At 37.3% G+C, this 16,336-nt stretch overlaps 1 protein-coding gene across 9 annotated transcripts in view; it reads right to left on the bottom strand.

Moving 5' to 3' along the window:
- TUT4 (terminal uridylyl transferase 4) overlaps positions 1–16,336 on the bottom strand; it is a 143,805-nt gene that overhangs the window by 92,986 nt on the left and 34,483 nt on the right. For all 9 annotated transcript variants that reach the window (XM_027108531.1, XM_027108535.1, XM_027108536.1 and 6 more), the window contains exons 3-4: positions 15,852–16,015; positions 2,787–2,903 (exon numbers count right to left, since the gene is read on the bottom strand). In XM_027108531.1, coding sequence (XP_026964332.1) covers positions 2,787–2,903; positions 15,852–16,015 — 281 coding nt within the window. The remainder of the gene's footprint in view (positions 1–2,786; positions 2,904–15,851; positions 16,016–16,336) is intronic.

The raw sequence follows: 16,336 nt of genomic DNA, 5'->3' as shown, positions 1-16,336 counted from the left end.
ATTTTGGATAGTTTCCATTGCTTTATCTTCAAGTTCACTAACCTTTTTTTTTTAATATAAATTTATTTATTTTGTTTATTTTTGGCTGCATTGGGTTGTCATTGCTGCACACGGGCTTTCCCTAGTTGTGGCGAGCGGGAGCTACTCTTCATTGCAGTGCATGGGCTTCTCATTTCGGTGGCTTCTCTTGTTGCAGAGCACAGGCTCTAGGCACGTGGGCTTCAGTAGTTGTGGCACGTGGGCTAGCAGTTGTGGCTCATGCGTTCTAGAGCACAGGCTCAGCAGTTGTGGCGCATGGGCTTAGTTGCTCCGCAGCATGTGGGATGCTTCCGGACCAGGGCTCGAACCTGTGTCCCCTGCACTGACAGGCAAATTCTTAACCACTGTGCCACCAGGGAAGCCCCTCACTAACCTTTTCTTTTGCAATGTCTGATCTGCCATTAGTCCTACGCACTGTATTTTTCATCTTAGACATTGTAGTTTTCACTTCTATAAGTTCAATTTGAATCTTCTCTATTTTTGGGAACATCAGGAATATAGTTATATTAACTGCCTTAATGTCCTTCTCTACTAATTCTACTGGGTCAGTTCAAGGTCAGTTTTGACTGGCTGATCTTTCTTCTCTTCATGGTTTGTATTTTCCTGCTTCCATGTATGCCTGATAATCTTTGACTGAATGGCAGACAATGTGAACTTTTTGGCAGCGATGGATATTTTGTATTTCACTATAAATATTCTCAAGCTTTGTTCAATAATGACATGAAATACTTAGAAATAGTTTATTCATTTGGATCTTGCCTTTAGAACTTTTTAGTTGGGGCCAGACCACATTTAGTTTAGGGTTAAATATTCCCCATTAGTAAAACAAGACCTTTCTGAGTACTCTACCCAATACCCCACAAAGTATGAGGCTTTTCAGTCTGGATAGTTGGAAGACACTATTCCCAGCTCTGTGTGAGTACCAAGCACCGTTTTAATCCCCTCAGATGGTTCTTTCTCTGGCTTCAGGAAGCTTTTCCACATGCATGCACCACAGTATTGTGCTGAATACTCTGAGGGGACTGTCCATAGATCTCTGGGTTTCTCTCTGTATAGCTTTCTCATTTTTGTTATTCTGTCCTACAAACTCTAGCCACGCTGTACTCCCTGGACTCGTCCATCTCCTCAACCCTGGGAATCCACTGCATTCTACTCCCTATAATACCATCTAGAAACTCTCTCAAATTGGAGTAATCATTGAGCTCACCTCATTTGTTTTCCATTCACTGTTGGTCTTTCATTGCCTAAAGAAGACATTATTAGTGATTTTTGTCTTTTTTTGTTTTGTTGGTTATTTTGAGGAGAAGGTAAATCCAGGCCCTGTTATTCCAACTTCACCAAAAGTCCAGTAGAGCTGCTTTTAAGGTTAGTTTTGGTTTTTTGTAATATTCTAAAATTCCCTATAATGTACATAATATATAATGGCTTTCTTTTTAAGTCTGTTTGGAATTCCCTGAGCTTCCTGCAGCTAATGATCAGCAACTTTGAACATTTCTTGAAATTTCTCAGTTATTATCTCCTAAACTACCACTTTGGCTCTGTTCTATTAAGTCTTCTGAAATGTTAATTAAATCAAAATAATAGGCTGATAAAATTTGAATGATTTCTTTTCCTTCTAAGTTCCTGAATTTTTTCAATGCATTCATTATTTTCAATAAAAATGTGCTGAGCACCTACTATGTGTCAGACACTGTACTAAGCAACACAGAAACAAAAATAAATAAGAAATTAAACCTGTCCTCTACAATATTTGGATACTGAAGCCTGGAAGAAGAGAGAAGGCAGACATTTATAACACAGTGTATAAGGTTTTCTGATCAAGCCACTGTGGGAACACCAAGAAAGTGTACCTATAACACAGACTTGTTGGGAAGGTCAAGTAAAAGAGTATTTCTCAGGGAAGATATCTTAGAGATAAGTAAGAACTTATATAGAATTAACATTATAACTTTGAAAAGAAAAAATTAAATAGCTAACATACTAATGAATTTTAAAAAGAAAATAGTCTACTTATACTATGTCTATACGAAATGTTCTAATAAAAATCACTGAAAACTTATGAATTCCCAAAGGCTAAACCTTAAAAGGCCCTGCATGATCTGGGCTTCTCCAGCTTCATCTCATATCATTTTCCTCCTGGCTCTCTGCTCCAATCATGCTCTTTCAGCTCCTCATATGCCATGTCCTTTCATAACTTAGAGACCTTCATACTGCTTTTTTGTGTAAAATGCTCTCATCTCACCCTTCTATGCCACTCAACCTCTACTTCAAGGTTCAACAAATGTCACTTTCTCAAAGAAACTACCCCTCCTCTAAATTAAGTAAAATATCCTTGTACACTTACTTAGCACCACAATTGCCCCTTTAATAAAACTCATCTTACTTAAATCCTTATTCAATGTATGCCTTCACCAATACTTTAGAAACTCTGAGGACAAGAACCATGACTATCTTATTCACCACTCCCTAGACCTAACACATAAGAACTCAATAAATATTGGTTGGACTAACTGATTGTACCTTTAAACTTAGGAATCAACGTACTTTAGGATATGCAAACTGGTCTCTGAGAAGGTTCCCCTCCTGATCACCTAAGATAAGAAAGGCAATCACAGCTTTCAACGCTATCATTTCAGTTACTACTATATGACTAGAAAAATACTTGATTTTTACTTTCATTAATAAAAAATATTTGATATAGTTTTACCACTCAATAAATAAATAAAATATTTTGTAAAAAGACTTACCAAAATGTTTTTCTTATGTCGTTTCTCTTTTATATGTTTATGAGCTCCCTGGATGTTTTCAATGTGAATTAAGCAAAGTTTGCACAGATATCGGCAATTGGTATATTCTGGTGAGCGCTAAAAAAAAAAGTTGAAAACATTTTTTCAGAAAACAAAAAAAAAGTAAAATTTTTACTATATATGTGAAGGATACAACTATGTAAATATATGAGACAAAAATAAGCAGTGAATGAATACTTTTTAATAAACAATTCAGTACTCATATACCCAAGAGATAGCTGTCCTTTTCAAAATAGTCATCATAGGAGATAATATACTAATTTCAAATGATATCATGATAATCCTAAATATGTCTGATACTTATCTAATATAGTCTTCAGAATCCAATGTAAGATAAGAAAGGCAGTATTATTATTTAGTCTTATTCCAACACTGTCTCAAAAACTGGTTTAAAAATTTCAGTCTTTTTGATTACCATAAAAAATAAAATTCACCCGAAATTGGGAATTTCAGAAGAATGAATTGCAAATATGGAAGACAATTCTAAAATCTGAGTTTTGAAAACACTCTACTCAATTACAATCACATGGGAATAAATGGATAACCTCTTGAGTTAACTACTCTGAAGGGAAAAACAATTATGACACATGAAAAGTATCAGTCACAATACTGAAATCATACTTTATATATATATTCTTGAAATAAGAAAAAATTAGTAATCCCAAAGTACCTGTTATATGCTAGGCACTATGCTAGATGTTTGACATATAATTTGTCATTTTAACTCCCCTAATAATCCAATTAGATTGGTATTATCTTCATTTTATAGATGTGATAAAAAAAAGCTCATAGAGCTTGCAACTTTCACAAGGATACAACAATATTACGTGGTAGATGCTGAACTTAATTTCATGTATATCTGAATCCAAAGCCAAGACTCCACCCATAAGATGATACAAAAAAAATTTACAGAAACACAATACGAGGAACCAAGATGGCGGAGTAGAAGGATGTGCTCTCACTCCCTGTTGTAAGAACACCAGAATCACAACTAGCTACTGGACAGCCATCGACAGGAAGACACTGGAACTCACCAAAAAAGATACCCCACATCCAAAGACAAAGGAGAAGCCACAATGAGACGGTAGGAGGGGTGCAATCACAGTAAAATCAAATCCCATAACTGCTGGGTGGGTGACTCACAGACTGGACAACACTTATACCACAGAAGTCCACCCACTACAGTGAAGGTTCTGAGCCCCACATCAGGCTTCCCAACCTGGGGGTCCGGCAACGGGAGGAAGAATTCCTAGAGAATCAGACTTTGAAGGCTAGTGGGAGCTGACTGCAGGACTTCAACAGGACTGGGAGAAACAGAGACTCCACTCTTGGAGGGCACACACTAAGTAGTGTGCACGTCGGGACTCAGGGGAAGGAGCAGTGACCCCATAGAGACTGAACCAGACCCACCTGCTAGTGTTGGAGCGTCTCCTGCAGAGGCAGGGGGTGGCTGTGCCTCGCCGTGGGTACAAGGACACTGGCAGCATAACTTCTGGGAAATACTCCTTGGCATGAGCCTTCCCAGAGTCTGTCATTGGCCCCACCAAAGAGCCCAGGTAGGCTCCAGTGCTGGGTTGCCTCAGGCCAAACAACCAACAGGGAGCAAACCCAGCCCCACCCATCAACAGTCAAGCGGATTAAAGCTTTACTGAGCTCTGCCCACCAGAGCAACAGTCTGCTCTACCCACCACCAGTCCCTGCCATCAGGAAACTTACACAAGCCTCTTAGATAGCCTCATCCACCAGAGGGCAGACAGCAGAAGCAAGAAGAACTACAATCCTGCAGCCTGTGGAACGAAAACCACATTCACAGAAAGACAGACAAGATGAAAAGGCAGAGGGCTATGTACCAGATGAAGGAACAAGATAAAACCACAGAAAAACAACTAAATGAAGTGGAGATAGGCAACCTTCCAGAAAAAGAATTCAGAATAACGACAGAAGATGATCCAGGACCTTGGAAAAAGAATGGAAGCAAAGATCGAGAAGATGCAAATGTTTAACAAAGACCTAGAAGAATTAAAGAACAAACAAACAGAGATGAGCAATAGAATGCCTGAAATGAATACTACACTAGAAGGAATCAATAGCAGAATAACTGAGGCAGAAGAATGGATAAGTGACCTGGAAGACAGAACGGTGGAATTCAATGCTGTGGAACAGAATAAAGAAAAAAGAATGAAAAGAAATGAAGACAGCTTAAGAGACCTCTGGGACAACATTAAATGCAACAACATTCGCATTACAGGGGTCCCAGAAGGAGAAGAGAGAGAGAAAGGACCAGAGAAAATACCTGAAGAAATTATAGTCGAAAACTTCCCTAACATGGGAAAAGAAATAGCCACCCAAGTCCAGGAAGCGCAGTGAGTCCCATACAGGATAAACCCAAGGAGAAACACACAGAGACACACAGTAATCAAACTGGCAAAAATTAAAGACAAAGAAAAATTATTGAAAGCAGCAAGGGAAAACGATAAATAACATACAAGGGAACTCCCATAACGTTAACAGCTGATTTCTCAGCAGAAACTCTACAAGCCAGAAAGGAGTGGCATGATATACTTAAAGTGATGAAAGGGAAGAAACTACAACAAGATTACTCTACCCAGCAAGGATCTCATTCAGATTTGATGGAGAAATCAAAAGCTTTAAAGACAAGCAAAAGCTAAGAGAATTCAGCACCACCAAACCAGCTCTACAACAAATGCTAAAGGAATTTCTCTAAGTGGGAAACACAAGAGAAGAAAAGGACCTACAAAAACAAACCCAAAACAATTAAGAAAATGGTCACGGGAACATACATATCGATAATTACCTTAAACATGAATGGATTAAATGCTCCAACCAAAAGACACAGACTTGCTGAATGGATACAAAAACAAGACCCATATATATGTTGTCTACAAGAAACCCACTTCAGACCTAGGGACACATACAGACTGGAAGTGAGGGGACGGAAAAAGATATTCCATGCAAATGGAAATTAAAAGAAAGCTGGAGCAGCAATACTCATATCAGATAAAATAGACTTTAAAATAAAGAATGTTACAACAGACAAGGAAGGACACTACATAACGATCAAGGGATCAATCCAAGAAGAAGATAAAACAGTTATAAATATATATGCACTCAACATAGGAGCACCTCAATACATAAGGCAACCGCTAACATCTATAAAAGAGAAAATCGACAGTAACACAATAATAGTGGGGGACTTTAACACCTCACTTACACCAATGGACAGATCATCCAAAATGAAAATAAATAAGGAAACAGAAGCTTTAAATGACACTAAAGACCAAACAGATTTAACTGATATTTATAGGACGTTCCATCCAAAAACAACAGATTACACTTTCTTCTCAAGTGCACACGGAACATTCTCCAGGATAGAACACATCTTGGGTCACAAATCAAGCCTCAGTAAATTTAAGAAAATAGAAATCATATCAAGCATCTTTTCTGACCACAACGCTATGAGATTAGAAATGAATTACGGAGAAAAAAACGTAAAAAACACAAACACATGAAGGCTAAGCAATACGTTACTAAATAACCAAGAGATCACTGAAGAAATCAAAGAGGAAATCAAAAAATACCTAGAGACAAATGACAATGAAAACATGACGATCCAAAACCTATGGGATGCAGCAAAAGCAGTTCTAAGAGGGAAGTTTATAGCTATACAAGCCTACATCAAGAAATAAGAAAAATCTCAAATGAACAATCTAACCTTACACCTAAAGGAACTAGAGAAAGAAGAACAAACAAAACCCAAAGTTAGCAGAAGGAAAGAAACCATAAAGATCAGAGCAGAAATATATGAAATAGAAACAAAGAAAACAATAGCAAAGATCAATAAAAGTAAAAGCTGGTTCTTTGAGAAGATAAACAAAATTGATAAACCATTAGCCAGACTCATCAAGAAAAAAAGGGAGAGGACTCAAATCGATAAAATTAGAAATGAAAAAGAAGTTACAACAGACACCACAGAAATACAAAGCATCCTAAGGGACTACTACAAGCAACTCTATGCCAACAAAATGGACAACCTGGAAGAAATGGACAAATTCTCAGAAAGGTATAACCTTCCAAGACTGAACCAGGAAGAAATAGAATATATGAACAGACCAATCACAAGTAACGAAATTGAAACTGTGATTAAAAATCTTCCAACAAACAGAAGTCCAGGACCAGATGGCTTCACAGGTGAATTCTATCAAACATTTAGAGAAGAGCTAACACCCATCCTTCTCAAACTCTTCCAAAAAATTGCAGAGGAAGGAACTCATTCTATGAGGCCACCATCACCCCGAAACCAAAATCAGACAAAGATACTAAAAAATAAAGAAAATTACAGACCAATATCACTGATGAATATAGATGCAAAAATCCTCAACAAAATACTAGCAAACAGAATCCAACAACACATTAAAATAATCATACACCATGATCAAGTGGGATTTATCCCAGGGATGCAAGGATTCTTTAATATACGCAAATCAATCGATGTGATAGACCATATTAACACACTGAAGAATAAAAACTATATGATCATCTCAAAAGATGCAGAAAAAGCTTTTGACAAAATTCAACACCCATTTATGATAAAAACTCTCCAGAAAGTGGGCATAGAGGGAACTTACCTCAATATAATAAAGGCCATATAAAACAAACACACAGCAAACATCATTATGAATGGTGAAAAACTGAAAGCATTCCCTCTAGGATCAGGAACAAGACAAGGATGTCCACTCTCACCACTATTATTCAACATAGTTTTGGAAGTCCTAGCCATGGCAATCAGAGAAGAAAAAGAAATAAAAGGAATCCCAATTAGAAAAGAAGAAATAAAACTGTCACTGTTTGCAGATGACATGATACTACACATAGAGAATTCTAAAGTTGCCACCAGAAAACTACTAGAGCTAATCAATGAATTTGGTAAAGTAGCAGGATACAAAATTAATGCACAGAAATCTCTTGCATTCCTATACACTAATGATGAAAAATCTGAAAGAGAAATTAAGGAAATACTCCTATTTACCACTGCAACAAAAAGAATAAAATATCTAGCAATAAACCTACCTAGGGAGACAAAAGACCTGTATGCAGAAAATTATAAGACACTGATGAAAGAAATTAAAGATGATACCAACAGATGGAGAGATAAATCATGTTCTTGAATTAGAAGAATCAATATTGTGAAAATGACTATGGTACCCAAAGCAATCTACAGATTCAATGCAATCCCTATCAAATTAACAATGGCATTTTTTACAGAGCTAGAACAAAAAATCTTAAAATTTGTATGGAGACACAAAAGACCCCGAATAGCCAAAGCAGTCTTGAAAAATAAAAACGGAGCTGGAGGAATCAGACTCCCTGACTTCAGACTATACTACAAAGCTACAGTAATCAAGACAATATGGGACTGGCACAAAAACAGAAACATAGATCAATGGAACAATATAGAAAGCCCAGAGGTAAACCCACGCACCTATGGTCAACTAATCTATGACAAAGGAGGCAAGGATATACAATGGAGAAAAGACAGCCCTTCAATAACTGGTGCTGGTAAAACTGGACAGCTACATGTAAAAGAATGAAATTAGAACACTCCCTAACACCATACACAAAAATAAACCCAAAATGGATTCGAGACCTAAATGTAAGACTGGACACTATAAAACTCTTAGAGGAAAACACAGGAAGAACACTCTGACATAAATCACAGCAAGATCCTTTTTGACCCACCTCCTAGAGAAATGTAAATAAAAACAAAAATAAACAAATGGGGCCTAATGAAACTTCAAAGCTTTTGCACAGCAAAGGAAACCATAAACAAGACCAAAAGACAACCCTCAGAATGGGAGAAAATATTTGCAAACAAATCAACGGACAAAGGATTAATCTCCAAAATATATAAACAGCTCATGCAGCTCAATATTAAAGAAACAAACAACACAATCCAAAAATGGGCAGAAGACCTAAACAGACATTTCTCCAAAGAAGACATACAGATGGCCAAGAAGCACATGAAAAGCTGCTCAACATCACTAAGTATTAGAGAAATGCAAACCAAAACTACAATGAGGTATCACCTAATACCAGTTAGAATGGGCATCATCAGAAAATCTACAAACAACAAATGCTGTAGAGGGTGTGAATAAAAGGGAAACCTCTTGCACTGTTGTTGGCAATGTAAATTGATACAGCCACTATGGAGAACAGTAGGGAGGTTCCTTAAAAAACTAAAAATAGAATTACCATATGATCCAGCAATCCCACTACTGGGCATATACCCAGAGAAAAGCATAATTCAAAAAGACACATGCAGGGCTTCCCTGGTGGCGCAGTGGTTGAGAGTCTGCCTGCTGATGCAGGGGACACGGGTTCATGCCCTGGTCTAGGAAGATCCCACATGCCGCAGAGCGGCTAGGCCCATGAGCCATGGCCACTGAGCCTGCACATCCGGAGCCTGTGCTCTGCAACGGGAGAGGCCACAACAGTGAGAGGCCCGCATACCACAAAAAAAAAAAAAAAAAAAAGACACATGCACGCCAATGTTCATTGCAGCACTATTTACAATAGCCAGGTCATGGAAGCAACCTAAATGCCCATCAACAGACGAATGGATAAAGAAGTTCTGGTACATATATACAATGGAATATTACTCAGCCATAAAAAGGAACGAAATTGAATCATTCGTTGAGACATGGATGGATCTAGAGACGGTCTACAGAGTGAAGTAAGTCAGAAAGAGAAAAACAAATATCGTATATTAACGCATGTATGTGGAACCTAGAAAAATGGTACAGATGAACCAGTTTGCAGGGCAGAAGTTGAGACACAGATGTAGAGGACAAATGTATGGACACCAAGGGGGGAAAGCCACGGGGGTGCGGGGATGGTGGTGTGCTGAATTGGGCGATTGGGATTGACATGTATACACTGATGTGTATAAAACTGATGACTAATAAGAACCTGCTGTATAAAAAAAATAAAATTAAAAAATTTTTAAAAACACAATAAATACATGTTGAATTTTAAAATATTGTTTCTAGTGTCTTACATTGAAATTGCAGCAATGCTTAATTTTTATCTCAGATTGACTTTCAATAGGCTGCAACTCCTGACAAAAAGATTCTCACTTCAGAATATAACATAATTTCCTTTAAATAGGAAACTTGCCCCAAATTTAGAAACAGTCCTGCCACAGACTAAAAATAAATACAGTCTTCATTTATAGAGTATCTATTAACCTTACAACATCTGTATGAGGATTCCCCATTTTACTAGCAAAGCAACTAAATCCCTAGAAGTAAATAATTTGCCCAAGGCAACAAGCAAATAAGAAAATTCAGCTCAATCTAGTCATTTCAATTCTTTAGTTTAAAACTATTTCAAATCTGTCCTTATTGCAGAATGAATTAAGCCCTCACAGACTTCTTTCTCTCAGTTTCCAACCACAGCTACTTCTTAATTCACCAAGTATTTTCTGAGCTCATACTATGTCAAACATTTTTCTAGGAGGTGAGGATGATAATGTAAACAAAACAAATGAAAATCCTTGTCTTCATGAATTGACATTCTACTGTAGGAAGACAGGTAATAAATAAACAAATGTACAAAGAAATAAATAAATAGGAATGTGGGGGAGGTGTTATCTCCTTTTTAATAATAGTCATCACTTATTAATAAAATGTCTTGAGGTGAAAGACTGAGCTGTGTGGATATATGAAAAGACATTCCAAGCAGAGATAAATGTGAATGCTAAAGCCCTGAGGAAGGAATGTGCCTAATCTGTTTGCAAAATCACAAAAAGGCTACTATGACTGGAAAAGAGAGGTAAAGGGGGTCAGATGACAAGACTCCTCATAAGGACTCCAAGTTTTATTCTAAGTGTGAGGGGAAGGTATTGAAAGCTTCTGAGCAAAGAATTACAAGATCTAATTTCAAAGGGATCACTTGCCTTCTATATTAAGAATAGAAACAAGATGAGTCTAATGCCATTATGATCATACTACAATAATCCAGATGATGTTGGTTGGCTTGGTTCAAGGTAAGAGTGGTGTAAGTGGCAAGAAGCGTTGGATTCAGGAGTTGAAAGCATAAACACAGAATTCCTAAAGCCATGCATATTGATGAAGTCACTACAGCAGTCATGAGAGCACTCATTAGACAACTTTTTCAATCGTAAAATGTGAGCAGACAACGACTGCGTCTGGAATCTTTTAGTAAGAAAAGCTTGGTGTAACACTGAATGGGGAGCCAGAGGCCTGAAATGACATCTCAATTGATCTCGTTTAAATCTCTAACTCTTGAGCCTGCTTCTATACCCATAAAATGAAATAATAAAAACTGCCCTACTTGGTAAAATAATTCAATTCTACAAGTAGCTAATCTTTATTTTGTGCTTAGCACATACCAGGCACTGTGTTAAGAACTTTACTTGTATTATCTAATTTAATCATCATAGCCCAATAAGCGAGGTATCATTATTTTTATCGAATCCATTTAAATGATAAAGAAACTGAGATCTGGGGCTTCCCTGGTGGCACAGTGGTTAAGAATCTGCCTTCCAGTGCAGGGGACATGGGTTCGATCCCTGGTCCGGGAAGATCCCACATCCGCAGATCAATTAAGCCTGTGTGCCACAACTACTGAGCTTGTGCTCTAGAGCCCGTGAGCCACAACTATTGAGCCCATGTGCCACAACTACTGAAGCCCGCACGCCTAGAGCCCATGCTCTGCAACAAGAGAAGCCACCGCAATGAGAAGCCCATGCACTGCAACGAAGAGTAGCCCCCACTCGCCACAACTAGAGAAAGCCTGTGCACAGCCACAAAGACCCAACGCAGCCATAAATAAATAAATAAATAAAAAGAAACTGAGGTTTAAAGAGGTTAAATAACTTATCCAATATCATCTAACCAGTAAGTGACAGTGCTAGACCTAGTGACTCCAAAAGCCCATACACTTAACCACTAAGCAAACTGTTACCTTTAATTACTGACCAACTACTATGTGCAAGGCACTGTATTAGGCACAACAGTAAATAAGACAAGAAAGTCCTCAGTATCATGAAGCTTCTAGTTTCACAGAAGGGACACATGAAAAATGTTTAAAAATTCCTTTATTATAGTCAAAATATTTATTTTGCCATTAAACAAATATATCGATAAGCCTCCTTTAAAGTTTCTGTAGACCAACTAGAATAAAGATTTGTCTCCTGAACAACCAACAGATAAAAGAAAAAATTAAAGGGGAAATAAAAACGTTTCTTGAGACAAATAAAAATGGAAAAACAACATATCAGAACTTGTGGGATACAGCAAAAGCAGTTCTAAGAGGGAATTTCATAGCAATAAATGTTTACATTAAGAAGCAAGGAAGATCCCAAATAAACAACCTAACTCTACCATAAGCAACTAGAAAAAGAACTGATCCCAAAATCAGCAGAAGAAAGGAAATAATCAAAATCAGAGCAGAAATAAATGAATTAGAGATCAGACTCACAGTTATAGAGAACAAACTAGTGATTACCAGTGGGGAGAGGGAAGGGAGGAGGGGCAATAGAGGGGTAGGGGATAGAGAGGTACAAACTATTATGTATATAATAAGCTACAAGGACATACTGTACCAACACGGGGAATATAACCAATATTTTTTAATAACTATAAATGGGGTATAACCTTTAAAAATTATGAATCACTATATCGCACACCTGAAACTTATATGACATACAATACTATTCAGCCATAAAAAATGAGAAAATCCTACCATTTGCAATGACATAGATGGACCCTGAAGGCATTATGCTAAGTAAAATAAGTGAGACAGAGAATGACAAATACTGTACGATCACTTATATGAGGAATCTTAAAAAAAAAAAAAAAAAACCCTCATAGGAAGAGAAATCAGACTTGTGGTTACCAGAGGAAGGGAGGGGAAAATTGGAGGAATATGGACAAAAGGTACCAGCTTCCAGTTATAAGATAAGTAAGTACTAGGAATGTAATGAACACTGCTGAATGATATATAAGAAAGTTGTTAAGAGAGTAAATCCTAAAAGTTCTCATCCCAAGAATATTTATTCCTTTTTTTCTTTCTTTTCATTTTATCTATACGAGAAGATGTTAGCTGAACCTACTGTGGTAATCATTTCACAATATATGTAAATCAAACCATCATGCTATACACCTTAAATTTATACAGTCACGTATATCAATTATTTTTCAATAAAACTGGAAAAAAGTAAAAGTAGTAACCTGGGGGCTTCCCTGGTGGTGCAGTGGTTGAGAGTCCACCTGCTGATGCAGGGGACACGGGTCCATGCCCCGGTCCGGGAAGATCCCACATGCCGCGAAGCGGCTGGGCTTGTGAGCCATGGCTGCTAAGCCTGTGCGTCCAGAGCCTGTGCTCCGCAAAGGGAGAGGCCACAACAGTGAGAGGCCCACGTACCGCAAAAAAAAAAAAAAAAAAAAAAAAGTAGTAACTTGAAATTAAAAAAAAAAAAAGATTCCTGGGCATGGAGATTCTAAGTATTTCCTAGTCAATATTTAACACTTGCTATAGGGAAATTTACTCTTCTGATCTAACAGTTTGGACTTATTCCTTCTTTAGTACACGTTAAAAATCTACATCTTTACTCCTCAATGAGATAATCTGTAAGTACACTGCGAACCAAATACTTGATGCAATCAAAAGCAAGTTGGTAAGAATATTCTTAATGAGTATTTTAAAATTGGTAAAGAAAAACTTTAATTAACAATATACTGGATTGACAAGAGGTTTGGGATGGCATGAAAACCAAAAAGGAGCCACAAGAAAAAGAAACTATAGATATCTATGCTGGTATTGGCACACACTGATTTTACATCATTGCTAATCTAAATTCAACAACAAAATGTTTTCCATGCTTCCAAGTTTTCTTTCACCCCAGGCCATTCTTTCCTACTACTATCAAATATCCATTCCACCCCAACTTCTTCCTTCTCCCAAGAACTGACTTTTCCTGCTTCATATACTACATATCTTCCCAACCAGTCCCCTGCTTATATTCCCTGAAAATACATTTTTCACATTCCCTTTATACATGTCATACAATTTACCTACACTAGCCATTCCCTAACCCAACTCCTAGCCATTCCTTCAGACTCAGTTCCAATGTCACCTACTTATAAAGCATTCCCCAAACTGATGCCTCTATACCCCAACTCAAGTTGGTTACTCCTTTGTCTAAGATCCTATTTTCAAACAATATTGTTATTACTATTATTATTTGCTTACACGTCTTTCTCTAAGAGAAACTCCTAGAAAGGCAGTATGGCGGTTTTTAAAAAACCACACATGCCCCAATTCAACTTTTTATCACCAGATCATGGCACATGAAAGGTACTCAATATTTATCTTGATAATGCACAGATCCAGACTAATTTCAAACTTAGGAAAGGGAAAGTGAGAGGAAAGACAGAACTATGTAAAACAGCAAATTGCAGGCTTCCCTGGTGGTGCAGTGGTTAAGAATCCGCCTGCTAATGCAGGGGACACAGGTTCCAGCCCTGGTCCGGGAAGATCCCACATGCCGTATGCCACAACTAATGAGGCTGCGTTCTAGAGCCTGCAAGCCACAACTACTGAGCCCACGTGCCACAACTACTGGAGCCCATTCACCTAGAGCCCATGCTCCTCAATAAGAGAAGCCACTGCAATGAGAAACCCTTGCGCCACAATGAAGAGTGGCCCCCGCTCGCCGCAACTAGAGAAAGCCCATGTGCAGCAATAAAGACTCAACGCAGCCAAAAATAAATAAATTTATAAAAAAAAATAAAATAGCAAATTGCAAAAAAGACTTCCTTTTAACTAGGATCTTGTGAGACTAACTATATAATCCAAACTCTATCCTACATTATGGGCCTCTACTCCTTGATATTCCTTCCTACTTTCACAGGGTGACTACTGTCATAAATTCTATTAATGACTCAGGATTGCCTTCTTCAATTTAAATATAATCTTGTTTTTCTAAGCTATACAAAATCATACCATTTCTTTCTTTCCTTCCTTATTTATCAAGAATGATGACCTATTTCCCTGTATGCATACTAACAAATATCCCAAGTATCTATTTAAGAACAGACTGATTTATGATTCTTTCCTTCAATATCTAGCAGTGTTTTTACTGTTAAGGCTGGGAATCTGTATTTCTAGGTTAAGAAATTAATTAGTACTCAGCAACAAGATACCTATGGCTAGAACAGTTCCTAATACATAGGAGATATTCAGTAAATATGGGAGAAAAAAAGAGGAAAGAGAAAACCGAGGGGGAAAGGAGGAAGTCTGGTACATCCTGTAGTATTTGCTAATTTATTTGTCACTCCAAATAGACCGTTAACTTCTAATCGGCAGAAACTGTGCCATTTTCACCAACATATATCCCCAGTGCCTAGCACAGTATCTAGAACATAACAAGCTCTCAGTATCTATTTGATAAGCGAGTAAATCAGGGGTCAGCAAACTTCTTGTAAAGGGACAAAGTTATATTTCAGTAAATATTTTATGCTTTGGTAAACAGTAGATATTTTATGCTTTGTGGTCCACATACTCTCCGTAGCAACTTCTCAAAACTCAACTCTGCCATGGTAGCAAGAAAGCAGCTATAGATAATAAGGATGGCATGGTTGTGTTCCAAGAAAACTCTGTTTATAAAAACATGAGGTATTTTACCACAATTAAAAAAAACAAAAACAAGGTGATAGGCCACAGTTTGTCGAGTCTGGGATGAATGAGTGAAGTCAGACTCACAGATGTAAGGATTTGCTGAACAAATGGAGGGAAAGAAGAAAGAGAGGGAGAGAAGAGGAAAGGAAATAGGGAAGGAAGGAAAGATGCATGATATCTCCACCTAAGGAATATAATAAGAAAAATAAAAAGAGCTGTACTTGGGAAAGAAAAGTTATGAAACATGCATTTTCCTCCAAATAACTAAAACACATAGTATACTTTTTCAAGTCGAAAGATGTGATCTCTTTCTAAGCGTTCTTCTGCTTGTTTCAAGCCTAGCCTCTGCTCAGGTGTCAATGTAGATTCATCTATCACAGTGGCATTTTCTAAATAGTCCATCTCTGAAGAATTTTCTTTATTAGATTCATCGTTCTTCATTTTACCTAGAAAAGGAAGCAATCACTTAGTTACCATCATCAGAATTGGTAAATTAAAATTTTTTTAATGAAAAACAGACATTCAATTTATACACATACAGAAAAAATATTCTTCCTTTATGTTTTCCTTCGTTGTGCACGTTGGTATACCTATGTAAGATAAAAGTAAAAGATATACATGATATCAAAATTCACAAAGAAAAATCTACTTCATGGGTCAAATGCCTATCTTCTTCCAACGAATCTATATCAAAAAAGACAAATATGACTGAGACTCACTATACAAGGGTAACATAACATAACCATTTTGTCGAATCTCTGAAGTAA

This window comes from Aethalodelphis obliquidens, unplaced genomic scaffold, assembly GCF_003676395.1.
Source record: "Aethalodelphis obliquidens isolate GAN/ISIS:26980383/991018 unplaced genomic scaffold, ASM367639v1 scaffold9, whole genome shotgun sequence".
NCBI classification, from domain to species: domain Eukaryota; kingdom Metazoa; phylum Chordata; class Mammalia; order Artiodactyla; family Delphinidae; genus Aethalodelphis; species Aethalodelphis obliquidens.
Note: the sequence above shows the minus strand (reverse complement) of the source record. Positions and strands in the feature narration are given on the sequence as shown.